This window comes from Drosophila simulans, chromosome 2L (genome assembly GCF_016746395.2).
Source record: "Drosophila simulans strain w501 chromosome 2L, Prin_Dsim_3.1, whole genome shotgun sequence".
Classification (NCBI taxonomy): domain Eukaryota; kingdom Metazoa; phylum Arthropoda; class Insecta; order Diptera; family Drosophilidae; genus Drosophila; species Drosophila simulans.
Window position 1 is genome coordinate 9,598,540 of NC_052520.2, and position 20,127 is coordinate 9,618,666.

Sequence of the window (20,127 nt, forward strand, 5' to 3'; positions counted from 1 at the left end):
TTGTACATAGTTATCAGCTGCTCGACGGAGCTTTTGTTCATTTCTCGTGCTCCAGATCACTCCGCTTGTCCCGCCAACGTTTCATCCAATTACCAGTAAATTCACTGAAATAATTGCACATATTCGAATGCGAGGGGTCTCCAGTCTGGACCGCTGCATTCGAATGGCTCGTAAAAGTTGCGGCCACAAAAAGGTTTACGAACATCGAATGCATTCGCTGGAAAGTGGGTGGTTGGGGGGCATGGATTTTCGGGTGGAGTGGGCGGTGGGTGGTTCTGTCACTTTGTGTGTGCAGCCAGTCGGAAAATGAATTCAAAACTCGAGCTGACTCAGCTGCATCCAAATCGTGGGCCCAGACCGGCATTCAGAAACGAACGAGAACAGGAGAATCCGCTGGTGTTTATCAATATCCAATGCTAACAATGCCAATGTTAATAAATAATTAGAATTGCTCACCTGGTGCACGGGTACACTAAAAATTCGGAAATGTGGTTACACATACAATTCAATTAGCTAATGAAGAACATTTTCGAAACGGAAACAATTTATATTGGAATGAAGAAAAACATTCCAAACAAATAATTTGTTTTATTTAAACACTATGAAAAACAACAAAATAAACCAAATAATTTGTTGTCTATAATATAGTTTTTTTAAGGAATTATTCGTCAAATTGGTTTACCCTATTATTTTTGAGCCCCAAATTGGACCGAAATTATTTGAAAATAGTACGAGGGCAATCAAGTAGTATTTTTTTTTAAGTGCACCGCCTGCGTTCTGTCTGATGATGCAACGCAGCAATTGCAGTGGAGCCAAAGTGAATTGTAACAATTATCCACTGCAAACGGGCAGCAATTTCGACGGGTTCCACTCGGATCACTTTGGAGGGAGTTGCTCACATGCAACATGGTTAATTTGAGAGGAACATTTCCAGAGGGGCATCGACGTAGTGAACTGGTAACGTAACAGGCCACAGATAAATCAATCTTTGCACACAGCCTGGCCCCCCTCCTGTCACTTGGCAAAGTTGTCCCACTGGTGGTGGTGGTGGTGGCTCACTTTAAAAGTTGGCTATACTCCGACTAGACTGATGAATAGACTTTTAATTAACGCGTGCCAGTGTCCAACCTCTGTCACCATTTCTACTCTATTTCCCCGAGTGTTCTGCCCTCGGAATTTGTTTACACAGCTGCCAGCATTTTGCGGTAATATATATATATATACATATATATCTGGTCCCTTATGCCCGATCGCCATCGGAATGCTGTGCTCGATTTATGGCAATTTTAAGTCTGCCCATCCGAAATATAGTTTCGTGATTAATATAGAATTTAAGTCTGAGAAATGCACAGATAAATTATTCGCAGCATTTCATTTGTGGGCGCCGAAAACATTCGTGTGAATATTTTAAATAAATTATTTTGGCATATATGTACATTTTATGCAAGCATAGTTGAATTTTATCCGTGGCTTTCCACAACACTAATAAACGTCAAGAAGTAGATTGGATTCCTTTGGTTCAAAGACCTAAGTGTCCTCCTTGTCTCGTTTACGTACGCATTTTCAACTTATTTTCCAATTACCAGATCCAATTGCTAGCCACCTTTTCGCTGGGCCAGCACAATTGGCAACAAAGACAAAAACACGTTAGCTCAATCCGGAGCAGGCCACATGAATATATACCTAGATTTCCTTAACCACAAATGGTCGAAAAAATTGCTGGGGAGTAAACCCAATTGACCATTCCTTTCTTTTCTCTTTGGCTTTTTGGCAAGTCAAGTCAGTAAACCCATACACCAATAAACTTGAGAAGGTGAAAGGTAATATACATATAGTGAAACCCATTCAAAAGCACTTTGTGCTCATGTATTATTTAATACTAAAATCAGAAATAAACGATATAGATATAATTATACGCTAGCGATACTATTAATTCGATGTCAAAGGTTACGTTAATGATATTCGTATTTAGCTGAAATCGATACTAAAGCTTTTTAAAATCGGTAGATGGGTTAGTACTAAGCAATGATTATAAAGAGTATCATATATAACCGAACTATAGTTACACCATTATTCGAATGAAATTATTTAGAAAAATCAATTTAAACGGGAAATTCCACGAATATCTTAAGCAAAAGCACTAAGCAAATAATTTTCTACGGAAATACTGGTTATTTCTGTATTAAACGCTATTCGCATGACACCATTATGTAACTGAATTTATCAAGACCTGCCATGCCACACACCTGTCTTCAACTCTTGCATCAAATTTAAGCCGAATTTCCGCCAACTATTCATCGCATTTTCCGGACCAGTTTCAGAGTCAGATTCCCATTCCCATGGGCGCTGTGAGCCAGTCTATTTATAGGGAAAATTCCTCTTTGATGTCTCGCACACAAAGCCCGTTCCGCTGTTCAGTTGGCCATGTCGGGAATTATTATTTTCCGTCGCTGGCCGGCATAAAGGAAAATTCCCTGGCCCCCGGGCGGCGCACTCGCACACACACAAATCATAAAAGCTGCTTAGCTGTCCCTTCGTGCATGTCCTGGCCAACTTAAGGACAAACTTGGCGAAAGGAGCAACCGCCGCAGAAGGAGCCATGGAGTCCAAGAGGCTAATGGGAGTGTGGCCGAAAAAGTGTTGCTATAAATAACCTGAGACATGCGGAACGACCGTCCACTTCTCGACTCCCTGCGCCCTCATATGGAATATGCATACAAGGAGTGTTTGGGTTACGTGGCATGTACACACGCCAACTTTTGTCTGCAGCCCAAAATCGAGGAAACAAAATAAAAGCAGTATTTTCTTTATTTCTTTTTTTTCATGTATGTATTTTCCCTTCGCTTTTGCCCTAAAATGTGTAATATAGTAGGAGCATATAAGCCGACGGCAAGTGTGTCATAGGTGTGTGTATGTGCTGGAAAATCGGAAGCAAACGGAAATACGAAACAAACCAAAAAATGATGCAGAACTTTTTGACAGTCCCGCAGTCCTTTTCAGCTTTCTTATTTGCCGTTTCCTTTGTTGTTCCTGTCGCTAGAAAGTTTCTGTTTTTGGTCTAAAACTTTCCCGATACGGAACAAGCAGGAGCAACTTAAATTGATACGGATGAAAATTGCATGTGTGCATATGTGGAAATTCAAAATACTACGAAAAACAATAATATAACTTATCTTTACCTTAAGAAAAAGGTAAAACCTCGAATAACATCTAGAAACCATATTATCATGATCTTAGTTCTATAATGCAGCATACATACTTGTAATACAAATATCCTTAAACAGCATCTGAAATTCAAGGACACTGCTGCGACAAGACCCCTGGCAATTGAGGCGAAAAATAATAAGAAGGAATGTGCAACGCAGATGTTTTCCTTTTAGAATTCGCTCTTCAATTCCACATGGCACACATGTTCGTCTCAAAAGCTCATCCAACAAAAAGAAGCTAACAAAGAGTGGTTAGAACTACCAATCTCCAGATTCTGTTTTAGCCCCCTTTCTGCCCCATCGAGTTGGTCCATCGAACAGCTTGAATAAGAACGCGCACGGTTTGTGTATATATTTTTTAAGGATTTCAAATTCATTTTATTGGTTTTTTTGTTTGTTTCTTTTCCTTTGTGTTTTGTTGTTTCTCATCTCCTCTCCTCTTTAAACCATCGATTTACTTATAATTCTTTTAATTTTTCGCAAATTTGTTTTTTATTGTATGCTTGTTTGTTGTTGTGTTTGTTTGGTTGTTTTTGTATGTATTATTTTTTTTCAAGACTCTTCATCTTATTTGTTGGTTTTTAAATATATATATATATATATATTTTTGTATATATATGCACTTGCTATATAAACTTAAATGTACAAACTAAATTAAATAACTTGAATTTTGCTTTCTCATTTTCTTGCGTTCTGGTTCTTGTCACACACATAATATTCATATATATGTACGTTTATTTAGTTAATATGTACCTCGCACGCACTCACATGAAACAACAACGAAAAGATTTCCTCTCTACTGGCTAACCTAACCGAACAAACTTTTTGACTCAGGAAAAGGGTTTTAGAGTACAAAAAAATAGACAGACGATAAAAGTAGTACAAATTAGTGCATAATGTATCTTTAATACAATAACATAAAGCATTCAAATCGTTAGTCAGATAGTAAAGCTCAGGTTGGGCTCCTCAGATACTCAGATACTGTATCTGCACATTCAAAGAGCTGGGCTAACAGCTATCGTAAAAAGTTAACTAACACAGGAGAAAAATTGCACAAAATTATAGATCGCCTTCTTGCCCTCTTACTGCACATATGTTTCGAATATATATATTTAGTTTTATATATCCACATTAAATTTGTATGCTCAGACTACCGTAGATTATTTTCAGAATATGCTTATGTGTGTGTGTGTTTTTGTGGGTGTGGGGTGTGTGTGTGACTGTGGCTGACTGACAAAGGACACACAAATCAAAGGATCGGCGACGGGTTTCCACACAAACTGGTCGGAAACACATAAACATGTGTATGTTTCATATAAAGGGGAGACATTTTGGTTGTGATGTGAACATTTCGTGGCTACATACATCGTCTTCTTAGTCGATTGATTTCGGTTTTTGCTTTGTTTACTTTTATTTACCATTAAATTTAGATGCTTAATTAATGCCTATTTATGACTTTTGTCTCGCAACTAGTTGAACAAATGATCATAGAAAACATAAAAAGTATCTATAAATTAAATTTATTTGTTATTTGTTACGATCCCGAGTTGCTCTCGCTTTTTATATCTCTCTCTCTCTTCTCACAACAACATAATTTAAAAGTCTTCACTTTTAGAAATAAATAATAACAGGGCGGGGAATACGGAGAAGTGCCATTAAAATTGAAAGGTAGTTTCGAAATCGATTTCGATGGATCCTAACGGCCAGTTAAAATGATTTCCACTCCACTCTCCGCACATAACGAAACAATAAATAACTCCGATCGATATTTACTTGAATATAACTGCTATAGTTGCCTTTTTCTATTCATTTTCCTCTTTGCTCCAAATAATTATACCTAGCACATGATATTCGCTTTCTGCTGTTCTGCTCCTGGTAAGTATAATGCTTCAATCTTTGTGTATATATAGACATGACTCCGTCGACATATTCGGCATCCGCTTCTCTTTAGTTTCATTAATGCTAAGTTTTATACGTTTTTTACACACAAATTTCAGTTGATTTTTTTGTTTTCTTTTTTTCTTATGTTGCTTAAATGTAAACATTTAGATTTGTTTTTTTTTTACTTTATATATTTCTTGCTGCGTTTCAAATGTTTCTCGTTACTTTTACTTTTACTTTTACCTTTACTTGCTTTAGTGTTTTATACTTTTGAGTTCTGAGTAGTTGGTGTGGGTACCTTGCGAGTAGTGAGTGGATGGACAACTATTTATGAGTGAGTGCGCATACTTTTGGGTGCCACTGTTGAAATGGGTTATGGGCATAATGCTCTGATTCAGCTTTTAGTTGTGGTTCTGTTTCTGTTGCTGTTTTTTTTTTATTTTTTGATCCGGGGCGGGCGGTTGGGTTGGTTTATTGTTGCACGTCGTCGCTGATTGTACAACATTTATATACGCGAATATATATAAATATCTAGAGACATGTCTACGGTAAAGACGCCAAATTGTCGGGGCTACTTGTTATGAAGCTCGCTTAGCGGGAAGGCGGGGGGCAGAAGAGCTTACAGTGGACTGATTTCACACACTGCTCACCTGGATGACCAGTGTCCTCATTTGGCGGCGACTTTTGCTTGTTTTTTCTTTTTTCTGAGGGCCTCAACTCGTTTCTGCTCTTCTCCCGTACTCAATCTCAATTACAACGTTAATTTATAGCAATATTTGCCTGCCTTCTTTGTTTGCTTGCTGATGCCGCTTGGTTTTTTTTTGTCAAGCACACTGTGTGCGCCATAATTTTTGTGTTACATTTAACCTTTTGTATTTAATTTAAAAATTATTAAAGCGTTTTATACTCTCAACTTGATGTTTCTGCAGCTGACTGAGTGACCGACCTGAATCGTACGATCGATCGAAATGAAATGAAATTCTTTAGCCCTGGTTTAGATGACAATTCTCCTGGATTTCCTCTTATGATTTTCCTCTAATGTTTTCAGTGTCTTCCATTCACTTTCGCTTTGCACTTGCTTCTGTTGCTGGTTCTTTATCGGTTCCTCTTGTATTCTTTAGTTAAGACTAAGCTACGTTTACAACTAAATATCTGTAGTCTCGTGGTTAAATACGCTATATGTTATGAATGAATATTAATGTGTAAGTCATTATTTTATCGGTTTCTATATTCTGTTGCGGTATCCGGATTTCAAATCGTCTTCCAAGTCCTTCCACTCTTCTTCACACACTAGATGAAAAGGTTGTTCCGGCTGTGTCTTCGAACTGTTCCACATGAACACGGAGGGAAATGCTGAAAGATATTGAAGATCGGAAAAAAAAAGAGTTAGTTGTGTCTGCAAACTCAATCAAGCGTGCATTTGCATAATTCGCAATTTATTCAACTCGTATCGATCGGCTTTGACTTCTTCCGATCCGGTCCCATAGCCACCCAACCTTGACTTCAGCCCCGACTGTACTTCCTACTCGGGTTTCTTAACCTCTGCCGCATATCAAAGTGAGCTACAGCTCAACCCGATAACTCATTCAGCACACAAAACCACCAAAAGCGAATCGATACTATTAATATGTTGAATTTGGCCAGTGGCTATTTCTCGTTTCTCCATTAGCTCAGGTCATTCAGCTAGGTCAAGGTCGTTTCTATGAGTTCACTATGAGAGGGAACAACTGAACTAGAGTCAGAGAACATACCAATATGGGTGAATGCACTTGTTTATTGTTTGTCTTATTAAATAGTGTACAAAATAAGAACTTTTTGGTTTATTCAAACGGCTTAAACTACAATTTGCTTAATAGCTACTAAATGTACAGCTTAACCTTCGTATTTCATTATAAAAATGTGTTTAATGTTCTGAGGACGGCACTTGCATTCCTGACAGCTGAACGATTACTGCGCTATTGGCACTTGAACTGAACAGTTTATAAAGGACCACTCCCACAGGGAAAGTGATAAAACTCTCGCGGGCTGGAGAAATTTTCCCATGTCCCCGAGCATATTGGCATGTTAAAAGTTTTATAGATTTTTCGCCTTATCAGCCCGGCACATGCTTGGCTGCTCCCACCACCTACCTCTACCACCCACCCACCCACCACCCCCCTTCATGGGCGTCCCATGACGTAAGCGAGCCACAGCAGCGTGCTATATTAAATCTCTTACACGAAACTCACACTCGCACACTCGAAATGTGTGGAACAAAAAAAAAAGAAATAACAAGATAAAAAACATTTGCAGGCGGCGTTTTATCGCTGAAACAAAAAGCGTCACTGAATCGCTGCCGCTGCACCCACGCAAAGGTAGCCCAAATACACATACATTAAGATACAGATACACACGTTCGGGTATCCGAAACCGGAGAGGTGCAGTGTGCTCAGGTATCGTATGTGAGTATGAGTTACTGGAGTTTGGCATTGAATTTACAAGAGATCTTTTGTCCGCCATTGTCTCGAATTACATAAGGTCGAAACCGAAATATTGTGGCCAACAAGCGATTGCAAGGGGAGGAGGCATTACGTGTACCAGCAAGTAACAAAACTATTGGAAGCAGACAGAAGAAACTTTCACCCATTCGGCGATCGGCGCTGGCCTTGAAGCAACCGAAAAAAACAAAAATTGCTGCCAGCCTTAAATGCAGAAAAAAGTAAACCCATTTAATATTGATATCAAAACGCCAAAGGCTTGAAAAGTACCCGAAAGATGAGCCACTGAAATATTCATATAATCTCTTTGTTGCATAAAACATTCAAAGTTGCCTCAAACAAATCTGAAAACTCATTTGGTGTAACAAGTTCTCCAAGAGCTTCAAACTTCTCTAAGAACTCGGTTAGATGGGTTTGAGCAGAGAAAAACTAGAAGGAGCAACCGAATGGTGGCAGGTGGAATCTTGGCAACACATTTGACCTACACGCAATGACAAAAATGTTGCCAAAAAGAACAATCAAAATATGTCTCGGCATGTATTTATTTCTAACAGACGGCGGAAAAAAAGGATACTTAAATCATATGAAAAATAAATTAATTTATATAAGATTTAATTTCTCTCTTGATACAGCCCCCCTTTCGCTGTTTGGCGCAAAAAGACGAAAAACATTTCAATAAATCAGCTAAAAACCAAGACAACCCGAGTGGACAAGCCGAAAATATCTTTAGATATATTCATATGCATATATAATCTATATATATCAACGAAAATATTACGAATATAATGTTCAACCCAGCTGCCGATTCTGTCGCATCAATGTCTTGGCCTAAAAAACTCCTGTGAAATACCAACATATACTCCCCAGACTTGTTATCATCTTTCCATTGTTATAAAGGTTATTTACATATGCCGAAGCTTATAAATATTGCAAGCCACCCACATGCAAATGGCGTATAAATAAATACACACCATTCACGATTTTTCACTTTATTTATAGTTAGCTCATTCATTTGCCTCGGCCACTCGACCAACTCAACTCGAAAATCGACTCACTCCCTTCGAGAAATCCACATTCCCCATTTGGTTAGTTGGCCAAGGAGTCAGTTGCCAGTTGCCGAGTTTCCCTGGTCGGTAATTACGCATTTTAAAATTCAGTCTGTGTTCTGTAGTCATCAAATATTTAAAGGCAGGCAGGCAAGGGAACCAACACAGTCTTTCAGTCCGGGCAGCAACAAAAAAAATTGAATATGTCGTTGTCCCAGTCCACTTTTCCTGCTTCCCTGATTCCCAGTTCGTCGTCGTTTGGCCTTTTCTAAAATGCACAAAACATTAAACACTCTGGGAAAAAGGTAGAGGCAACCGGGTACAAAGTCAAAAACTATGTCAGTAATCTTCAGTTGTCTTCCAAGCACGTCGTCAACTACTTAACTCGGCCTTAAAATATCACAAATTTGTGAGACAACCAAAGAGCCCCGTCGTACAAGTTCTCAGGTAAGATAAGACAACAAGGGATGGAGTTAATGAAAGTGGATTCCAAGGACTGTGAGGTATGAAATACTTCAGCTGAGAAGGAAATTTGTCAAGATTTTAAATTGAGAAAGTGATCGCAAGGATTGAAATACCAATTTTACACATAGAATTTCATTAACTGCCGATCTGAAAGAATCCCACGACATAACTAAGATTAAAACAAGTCAAATAGGAGCACATTAAACGGATACCCATCAGTCAATTTCTTCTTGGTTAAATTCTTCGCAATATAAATTTCTTTTGAATACTTTCCCATACACTTGAGTAACCTCCGGCAGTTTCCTTTTGGACTTCGTCACTCTGGTCATTCAGCGGAGTGTTTTTCTTGCATTGACTTTGGGTTCAAGGAACGCCAAATAAAAAGAAAAGGCTCTGCAATTTGCAATTCACATTCGGCTCTTTTGTTGTTGTTCCCAATTCATTTCTGCTCAGTCTCACATCCAGACAGACACTCGCTTTGAACCCTCAACTTTGTTTAATAACAAAACAAATGCAAGACAAATGCAAAAGTCAAACAAAAAATTGGCCAATGAAAGAGCAAAGAATCGGAATGCGAGTGGGGATCGGCATGCCAATTATCGAGGCGCCCTCCCATCGATAAATATATATGTATATATATATATATTTCTGCCGCTGCTCGTAAATCAAAGTGTGGAAAAGTTTTGGGGCAGTGGAAAAGAAAAAATAAAAAAAAATTGATAGAGGCTCTCGCGCCGTATCTAATGTCAGTAAACTTCTTGGCTTTGAAATCAAATCAATTTTCATGCCAAACGAAAGCGGGCAGCCATCTTGATGGAGCAGGGAAAGCGGAAAAGCGGGTATGAGGTGCCACCAATGAAGGGAAAATCGATGCCGGCCCTCAAGACAAATCAATTAAAAGGAAATTTCACGTATATTATTCTGTGTTAAATTTCACATTTTCACGTTTTCATCGAACCAATGGAAAATGTCAACGAAACGAACTGAAGTGCACAGAAATGAACAGGAAACGGAAACATGAGAAAGGGGGATGGGGGAGGGGATTCAGTGAACCAGGGACACGATTGGAGACTACGTGGCTGGTGGGCCGCCAACACAGAAGCGCAAATTAAAAGCAAATTTCAATTTTTGCAATGACATTGTCACTGTTTTTGCTGCCGCCACTCTCGCTTTTTGTTGTAACAGAATTAACTACGAAAGTAATTAAAGACCAGGGGCAGGGCAAGGCAGGGCAAGATGGGCACGATGGCCAAGAGCTGGGCTGGGATGGGCAGATGGGATTGCCGGGGCCGTGCCGGGTCCGGGTCAACTGGTGCCCGCAGGGAAAGCGGCGGAGAGACAGGAGCCTTCCACGGATGAGAGGTGGCCATAAAAAGACTCAACTTGTCTTGCGCGCGCATGATGGCAATTAACATTACACACCAACGCAACTACAAGCGGTAGGCGATTCAATAGTTTTAAGCGCAGATACTAAATAAAATAAATAAAACTACAAAATAATTCAGGTAAGTGTATAGATTAAACAATTTATATCGAATTATGAATCAAATATGATAATTTATCGTTTTTAAATTTGTTAATTTGCGTGTATTTTTCCATCATACAATAACAAGTCATCTTGGCTAAGAAATTAAAATGACTAGGCCCTAAATGCGACCTCCGATTACCTTCAAAGCGACCCTCGCCCATCGCTCACCCACTCACAGGCTGAAGAAGCCACTGAGGATAATGGACGAGGATGGGCAGGGGGGGCTTACACGCAACAGCGCCGCCGGCGACATGGCACACAATTTGTGCAATAAAATAAAATTAAAATTTTGAAACAACTAAGGCAGCAGCAACATTGAAACATTCATTCAAAGTGGCGATGCGGGGGGCAGGGAACAGAGAGAGTGGGTCGCAAGAATTCAGTGGGAAGCTGTTTGTATATATCTATAAATATATGTATGTATGTGTGTGCAGTGCACTGGGCGTATGAACGATGAGCTAAACCATCGCCTTTCATAGACATCATTTTATGTTTTTTCTCCTATCCTTTGGCTTACTCTCGCATTATAATCTCTCTTTGCTGCGTCCATTTCACTCGTAATTATGATAAGACAGTAATTACATTTATCTGCTGCTAGCAGCATTCGACACCAGCAGCTGAGGACAAAGCCAACACTTGGCGGCTTTAATCGCGACCACATTGCGTATGCGTAATATATGCAAACGTGTTGCGTATACGTCATGTTGTGCCAGCGTTTGTCCAAGGTGAGTGCATAGAATTAGTTAAATTATCAGCGGATGGCCTTCGAGTGCTAACTGCTGCGACTAACGCAGCATGAAATTGCCGCAGAGAGTTCAGAGAATATATAGCATTTAGCATAGGTCAAGGACATCTTGGCAATTGTTTAGAAGTGATTAGAAAAGGCTTGACAAGTGGCCTGATCGTACGCAAGTGACGTCAGCAGCCTGAAAAGCCTTTCCATGCGGAATAACCCAATTAAATTGAGCACATCGGAAAATGAAGAATATATTAAAGAAGCCAAGAACTGCGTAGGAAACCTTTATAATCGAGGTAGGGGGTAAAGTGTTTTGTCACCCAAGAGATTGATGATTCAATTAAGGCAAAAAGTGAAAAGAAAGGCAAAAGAAAGAAGGATCAAGTGCAGACCTTCTGCCCCCAACCCACCGTTTTGTTCAGTGTGTTTCTTATGTTTGAGGCAAAAGAAGAAGAAAAAAAGGCGTACAATAATTAATCAATAATTACGCTTTGCGTGAGCGAAGGGAGAACCAGAGACCTGGGTGGCAAATAAAACAATATTCATTTATTTGCGGCTGCCTAGAGCACCTGGCCCCACCTCCGCCGCCTCCTCCACCGCTCCACGCCCCCTCGAGAGCCGCCCTCTTTCAATGTCAGGCCAGCAAAAGTAACAACAACAACAATTATTATTGATTACATGTCAGTTGTATTGAGTTTGCGGGAAAGAGGCAGTAGTCCCTGCCTACCAACCACGTGTCCCCGCCGTCTATCTAATTGTATTCCTCTGCCTGTTTTTTATCAAATTCAATTAGACGCACGACTATAACTGTAATTGTGTGTTAGCCGTCAGATAGAAAATGTATATACACTTACGTATGAAAAAAGCGGTACAGATGTGGAGTCAATAAAGCGCGTTTGTTATTTTGTTGTCTTTGTTATCAGGACACATGAAAAATGGAAATGCAGCGATGGCGATGATGATGATGATGTAACTGACAAAAAATTGGAACAAAACTCGTTTCCATGCTCAATCGAGGGTGCATATTCTTAACCCATTTTCACAGAAAACCAAACAAAACAAATTAAAAAGCAGTAAGCAACATAAAAATAGGCTGAGAAACTTCTGGGGAAAAGTTGAAAAACTATGAGTCGTGTAGCCGCATAAATATGAATCTAATAACTCTCTTTGTTTGCTCTATCTCGTCTTGGCTCTTATCGCTTAGCATTCGCCAGCTGTTGTTTGGCTTTAGCCTGCGGCCAAGTTTTGTTTTAGTTTTCTAGCCCATTGTCAGCAGCAACAACCTCACTCTCGTATGACAACTGGCGTCAATAGGTTTTCTTTATTTATTTTTGTTTTTTTTCTTAACGATTCCATGCTGATAAGCCCTCAAGGGGGCAGCACTCGTCGATGTCGGTTTGTTGTGCCTCCCATTTTAAAGTGTGTTATCATCGAAAGGCGCGGGGCACTACACACGTACACACGTACATATCCCCAGATTAAATTGAATCAATGAATTTTAATTCGCAGAAATTCGATAGCAAACAAAAGGGAAGCATGTTTGATGCAATGTACATGGGCATATAAACTAGTTAACCTGCACTTTATTCGTTGATTTCGTTGTCGCGTCTGAAATTTTTGCATGAAGTCATTCCTCACCGACGAATGCATGTGTACATAACACCTGCCCATAAATAACGGGCGGTAAACAACGGGGAACGGAATAAAAACGAAAACTAAAACGGAAAATTTCAATTTTCATTGTGCAGCGTTTTTCCATGTTCAATTCTATTTTATTTGCCCATAAATACGGAATGAAAATTGCTGGTTACTGTGCGGGACAGTCAGGCAGATAGATAGATAGATAGATAGAATGGGGGTTGCTGGAAAAGTCAGCGTTTATCTCACAGATACACACCGCATAAGAACGTGAAATTGCATACACTTCGACCATTAGATGCGCTATGATCAAGTGGAAAGATGTGATAAGGGAAACCAGTTTCGCACAGTATTATATGCACTTGAGCAAAGGCTTTAATGCACATTTTGTGTGTTATCATACAAAATATACTAATTTGCAACACTGGAACTAATAAGTTAGCGCCTATCCCAAACGTAAGGAAACAATGTTTCAAATTAAAGAAAGCTAAAAGTAAAAAGCACAATACGCTCTGGTATTTATTTATATAGTTTTGATTAGTTTGTCTTAGAGGAAACTGTTCCCATTTGAGTCGAATGCACATCTAGAATAAAACAACCAGTGAACAAATAAACAAACGATCGGAATAAGATACCAATAAAAGAAAATGAAAACAACTGCTTGGGCGGGAAAGATAATGGCGGGCAGCTAGTAAGATCGCCCGATCCCGATCGAGAACATATACTTTATGGGGTCGCGCGCGAACAAAATGCCCTCGCATTCCACTAGAACGCGTTCTAGGGAAAGAGTAGCGAAAATAAACAGCGACTACAATTTTGAAAGCAACAACACGACAACGAAAATAATTGCACAAATGAAACTGAGGGTAAAAAAAAAGAGACGCGAAAAAGCAAAAAATTAAAACGAGCACAACATGGCGAGCAAAACGAAGCTGCCGCGGACGTGTGCGTTATTTAAATGATTTTGCCAGTTTGCCTCGCTGTGGCTGTCTCAATTTAAATGTTTTTTATAGCCTGCATTCGGCGACTGCCACTCCTAACATTTTCAGAGGGGCAGATTCAAAAGGGGTTCCCAGGGGGGGGGGCGGCTAAAAGACTGAGACCCGTTTGCCAAACGGAGACGGAAAATCCAATCCAAACCAAACCGAACCCAACCAAAAACGAAATGAAACGAAGCGAAAAAGTTAACAAAATCAACAAACACAATTAAGGCAAAGGCAGAAATCGTTTAATTTATTCTTCATGCGTATGAAAACGAAAATACAATTTCGCTCTTTTATTTTTCATGAGCTCCTTTTGCATATTGCTCATACGACGCGTTGACTGAGTCAGATTGTTGGAGCTTACACGGAAAAAAAATATTAGAGAGCATGGAAATCTTCGACATCACATTTTATCATAAAGCGAATGAAAGTCTGAATCATTTTTATTTAATTACTTAAATAATTTTGTAAATTTTTGCCAGTGAACTACATTCACTTCGGTGTCTCTTCTCTCGTTTAAAAACGAAAATGGAATTGGTCACCAGGGGGAACCAGAACCATTTACCTTATTGAATTCTCGGAAAATTCCGGCTTTTCCCCCTCGACGGCAACTTAATTGTTTTCACTTCTCCACGACCATTGTCTTGGTATCTCTGTGTTTTTGTTACCATCGCCATCGCAATTTACTTGGCCGCCGTTGCAGCGCGTGCGTGCTGGCTAAAAAGCTCGATTTGAGGGCTCTGTTACAAGGCTGCCCGGCCTAGTCGTTATGTCTCTGACTGTCTGAGATCTACCGCCCCCGCTCCGCCACACCCCCGACCGAACCACCAACCCCCCTGTTAGCCCGAAATTGGCCAGACAGCGTCTCAGATTCACAAGCGCGTTGGCAGTTGCATTCTGTGTTGTTCGGCTGACTGCTAAACTTGGCTTGGTCTAGGTGTTTATTGGAGCACGACGAATGCGTGTTGAATCCATGTTGCTTGATATCTGAGTGCTTGTGCCGCGACTTCTGAGAACAAGTTTGCTCAGCGACATCCAGCTGGGAGCTGAACTTTGGCTCGTAGCTTGCTCCAAATCAGCAGAGTGCCAGAAACAAGGGAACTACTAACAGTACAATCAAGTTATTCGACTATGAGACTTTCTAGCAAAAAAAGAGCTTAGCTTAATTTAAATAGCATAAAATACACTGAGACTGAGAAAAAGTTTAATTGGCTTATCAGGGTAAATCGAATACTAGGGCGTGCCTCCCAATCACCCCACTCCCACCCAGCTGGTTTCTTCGCGTGATAACGCTTCCTCCGCCGCCTTTGCATTGATAAGCAATCAGTAGAGCCGTCGGGTTAATGTAAATAAGTAAACCTAATGCCCGACACTTAGTACCCATGACTACGGGTCTAATTGACTTGGCCCAAAACAAATGATTGATGGCCTTCTCAGGCAGCAGGCGACAGAAACAACCAAATGTTTATACATACATTTATACACATAATTGGTGCCAATAAAACTGTAGACAACACATGTCGCATGGAAATGCTTGTATTCGTACATCAGGGAATCGAAGGAGAAACCAAAAAGAGCGATATTCGGATGGACAACTCTTTTGGGGCTAGGCCAAAGGTCGAGCAAGGTCACGGCCAACGATTACCGCACAACATTGGCGTGAATATTTCGGATTTTTCCCTTTGATCTGCTGCCCCGAAATAGTTGATGCAGTCAAGCTTTTCCCTAGAATTAACCACTCTTGATTGCGTTTCTGTTTTTAGTTTTTCGCATTTCCACAATTTCTAAACTTTATGCGGCATTCGCACGCAGCTCTTGCTTTTGTTTTGCTCATAATGTTTGGACATAAAACTTATTATAATTTATTAATTACCAGCAGCGTTTGGCTTTGATAAAAGAAACACAATTTTGGTAATGGCCAACGGGCACGCAATCTAGGTTGGGAGCTCTTTGTAGCTCGGCAAAGAAACGAGAAATAATTCATAAAATAAAAGATATACTTCTTTTACTTTACTGCCTTTTTGCTTTGACATTATTCATGGCTTTCTCTACCCTTTTTGTTGGCCTTTCAAATGGGTCAAGTGTGAATGACTGTATTTCTGTGTGGAAATTGTGGGAGTCCCAGGAAATTAAAATGGAAAAGCATTTTGCTATTTAATTAAAGAAGATGTATCACAGAAAGATTCGGAATATAAGTTAAATGGCTTTTTACTCTACTTCTGCTGAAGTGTAACTGAATACACTTCAGTTTCAGTTGAATTCGAATAATTATAGCTAGAAAGTTTCAAGATTTACAACCACCCACCATCAACTTTTGTGTAAATTTACTTTAAGCACCGAGAATTCCTTTGAACGTAATTGGCTTGCATTGTTACTATCAGCTGTCTAGTTTGTCTGTTGAGGAGATTAGACCCGTCTGAACTACGCCTGGCTGCTACAGTTAACATTTACGACCGCATTCTGACGCTTATTGCAATTAATGATTCGATGTTTACGGGTATTACTGCCCCGGGGGTCTGGCTGCGAATAAGTGAGTGAGTAAGTGGTCATGCTCGAATATCTTTTTTGAGAAAACATCACGTAGGTTTTGGGAGCCGCAGGGGGGAAACATCCGCGTATCGCAATAAGCCAAGTCACCGACGGAAACTAATTAAAAGAATTCCGTGTGCGGGGCAACTGTCGCGGGCAGAACAATTGACGGACGAGCTAAAATGCCTTTTGTCTCATAATCAACTCTCCGGCACTCACTCAACTCGCTCTCCCTAAAACAAGCAAAAACATTCCGCTGAAAGCAATCAATCAATCAAGCCACTCAAGTCCATCAATCTCCAGCTAAAGTCAAAACAAAAACAAACCTCCAATACCCTTGCCCTGAATACCCTTCGCTATCGCCGGCGAATCTCGTTGCCGAAGAAAGTAGGGAATACAGTCAATAGATTAATATCCCGTCCGGCAAATATGGTGAGAATTAGAAATAGCCTTCTGTGTGAATTTGCAGATTGATATATGGCATAATAAATTAGGAACTCGCCTTTCCCCGTATATCTCTGTAAGTCAATAGTAATTCCTCTTCATAAACCATTACAAAGGTAGGCAGTAGAACAATTATAATGTGCCCTTTCTAAATAAAGTAATAGTAATAGCCAAATGTTTATATTGTGGTTATTTACTGAAATCTCAAGTCGTGTTATCAGTAAGATTAAGCGTGAATAAGAATGTTGTTATTAGTAATAAATAAAGTAAATGAATTATGAAGTAAACAAATTTTGAAACCAAGACCTACGAATAGAGGAATGTCGAAATGTATTTGTTTTTCTTTGCTGAGTAAACCAACTGAGTTTTCTAGGCTTGACTAACATTTTTTAAACGCTCAACATTTTTAAATTAGTTATTATATACTTACGCTGATGTAAATTGTTGTGTGTGGTGAGAAATCCAATGTTGGCAATAGTGTGGATGTGGAGTAGATGCGGATAGATAGGCAGACGAAGACGTGGCTGTAGTTTTTGTGTTTTGTGGGGGGGCTGTTACAGTTGTTGTAGTTGTAAGTAGTAGACATATAGACAAGACGACGACAACGACGATGAGGACGTGGTCCGCGATGCCACGGCGGTGGCAACAGCAGGAGCAGTTGCAGATACAATCGCAGTAGCGGATACAATTGCAGTTGCAGACGCCTGCAGAACGAGGGGATTGGGCTGACTGGCGAAGAGCTCCTCTAGAATTCAGCAAACTCCTTGGCACACTTCTCGGTGCTGGAGATCCGCAGCGCCTCCTCCTCGTAGTCATCGAAATTGCTCGTGTCGCCGGGACCCTTACACCGCGGAATGAACGGCGCCTCGATTTTCTTTTGGAAGATCGCAATCCAGTCGGTGGAGGCGAACCACTTCTGGTTCTTAATATCATTGACGCCCGCCTTCAGATTGCCGTAGCGCTTGGTCAGATCCACCTGCAGCAGGTTGCGCAGTAGGTCCTTCAGATCGGAGCCAAAGTGCGATGGGAAGCGCACCTTGCCGGAGACGATCTTCTCGTAGATCTGGATCGGCTGATCCGCAAAGAACGGCGGATAGCCAGCGGCCATTTCGTAGACGAGTACGCCCAACGCCCACCAGTCGACGGCCTTGTTATAGCCCTTGGACAGAATGATCTCCGGGGCCAGGTATTCGGGCGTGCCGCACAGCGTCCAGGTGCGGCCCTTGACCCGCTTGGCAAAACCGAAGTCCGTCACCTTGAGGTAGCCCTGCGAGTCAATCAGCAGATTCTCCGGCTTCAGATCGCGGTAGATGAGGTCCAAGTAGTGCAGGTACTCGAAGGCCAGCACGATTTGCGCCGCGTAGAAGCGCGAGTGCGGCTCCGAGAAGCGGCCCACCTTGCGCAGGTGGGAGAACATCTCGCCACCGGGAACATACTCCAGCACCATGTAGAGGTTGGAGTTGTCCTTGAAGTGGTAGCGCAGCGAGACGAGGAAGGGGAACTGAATGGCCTGCAGGATTCGCTTCTCGTTCAGCGTGTGCTCCACCTGCTTCAGCTTGACCACCTTCTGCTTGTCGAGGATCTTCATGGCATAATAGTCTTTCGTGGGCTTGTGCTGGACGATCATGACACGGCCAAAGGAGCCGGTGCCCAGGGTCTTGATCCGTTCGAAGTCATCGAGGGCGGCGGTGTTGGTCGGATTGCGTCGCCACTTGTCCTCGAACTCCTCCTTGGCCTGCTCGAGGAACTCCTTCACCGTCTCGGCGGCATCGACCTTCTTGTTTGACGTGGTGGCGTTATTGCCCATCTTGGAGATGGTGCCTGTTAGCGATGACAAACGGAACGTTGCGCTGGCCGACACTTGGGCCTGATCGTCGCCGGACGTGCTAGGTCCTCCTCCCCCTCCTCCTGTTCCTCCGCTGGCTCCTCCTGAATCCGCCCCTGAACCGGGCGTGGTCGTGGCGGCAGGGGGCGTGCTCTTGTGGGCGGCGGCTGCTGACGAGGGGCCGCTGCTGCTGCTGCTAGCCTGGTCCGCTGGAGGTCCCGCTGCCGCTCCCGCTCCTCCCGCTGCCGCTCCGCCCTCCTCCTCGCAACTGGACTGCGCCTGTAGCTTGCCCTCGCCGGATGTGGAACTATGATGGGACTTTTTCTTTTTAAGGAACTGCAAAATGGACTTAGCTATTTTGCCGAGTTACGGGTCAACGGGGCGGATGAAATAGTTGCTCCTTATGGGCCAAAAGAGAGCTTCTCACTGGAGCTCTCTCACTCTCTTATTCGCTGAATATCCTTTAGAATTGGTGTTTAGGTTGCGTTTTAAAGGCGCTTGGTTTAGACGCGTTTAAATTCTGGTTTTAGCACGTATTGGTTTCTCTAATTTTTGAGGTCTTAAACTAGTTTTACACTTTAGGCTTAGACTAACATTTGGTTTCACACTTTAGGTTGCTTATGATCGCGATTTACTCTAATTTGAGAAGCTGCAAAGAGAAACGGGAGAGAAAACGGCACAAATTAGCGGGATTTTCGGTAAGGGGCTAAAAATAAGAGTCCAGTTTTCCGAGTTCTTTATGCACACATATGCATGTATTTTAAGTATCTTATGTATTTTCGCTCTTTCGAATTTTTCACTTCATATTGTTTTTGTTCTCAGCGCTTTGCTGGCACTTTTATGGAGCTTAAAAAAAGCTGGTTATAATCACTGAATAAATAAGCTTAACAAAATCGCACACAAACTCGAAATTCAGAAAATAATAAAAAGAAGAGAGCAGAGGAATGGCAAAGAGAGCGAGAGGAGGCGACTTTCGATCGTGTCAAGTGTCAAACAGCTGATGCCGTAGTGCCAGCTCACTCCCACTCACGCACTGTTACGCAGTGCTGCTTCCTCTTCCTCGCGCATTCCCTCTCATTTTCGCCTATTTTAATTATTAAATACTTTTTTGGCACCGTTTTGCTTTGGCTTCTGTTTTTTCATTTCCTTTGCCTTTGCTTCTTTGCGTTCACTGGTGTGCGTGTGTGTATGTGCGCGAGTTAATGTGCATATGTATGCGCTTCTGGTTTTACTTCTGCGATCTCTCTTCAGTGCTCTCTTCGCAGGCACTTTTCCACATTTCGCACACTTTAAATTAGTTAAATTGGCCTTTATTGCTCGGTGTGCTAAATTTTCGCCATTCGATTTGGGCATAAAAAATCCCGTGGTT

At 41.4% G+C, this 20,127-nt stretch overlaps 1 protein-coding gene across 1 annotated transcript; it reads right to left on the reverse strand.

The window, feature by feature from the left end:
• Positions 1-3,558: 3,558 nt before the first annotated feature.
• Positions 3,559-19,121, reverse strand: LOC6731657 (cAMP-dependent protein kinase catalytic subunit 1). The gene is made up of 2 exons (XM_016178583.3): positions 17,364-19,121; positions 3,559-6,440 (listed from the first exon to the last, which is right to left on the reverse strand). Exon 1 carries the CDS (start codon positions 18,738-18,740, stop codon positions 17,679-17,681), a length of 1,062 nt encoding a protein of 353 aa, XP_016024339.1. The 5' UTR covers positions 18,741-19,121; the 3' UTR covers positions 3,559-6,440; positions 17,364-17,678.
• Positions 19,122-20,127: the final 1,006 nt, after the last annotated feature.

Bases quoted from the DNA above. Each gene is read 5' to 3' on its own strand.
- LOC6731657 (XM_016178583.3), bottom strand. From the start codon at position 18,740: ATGGGCAATAACGCCACCACGTCAAACAAGAAGGTCGATGCCGCCGAG.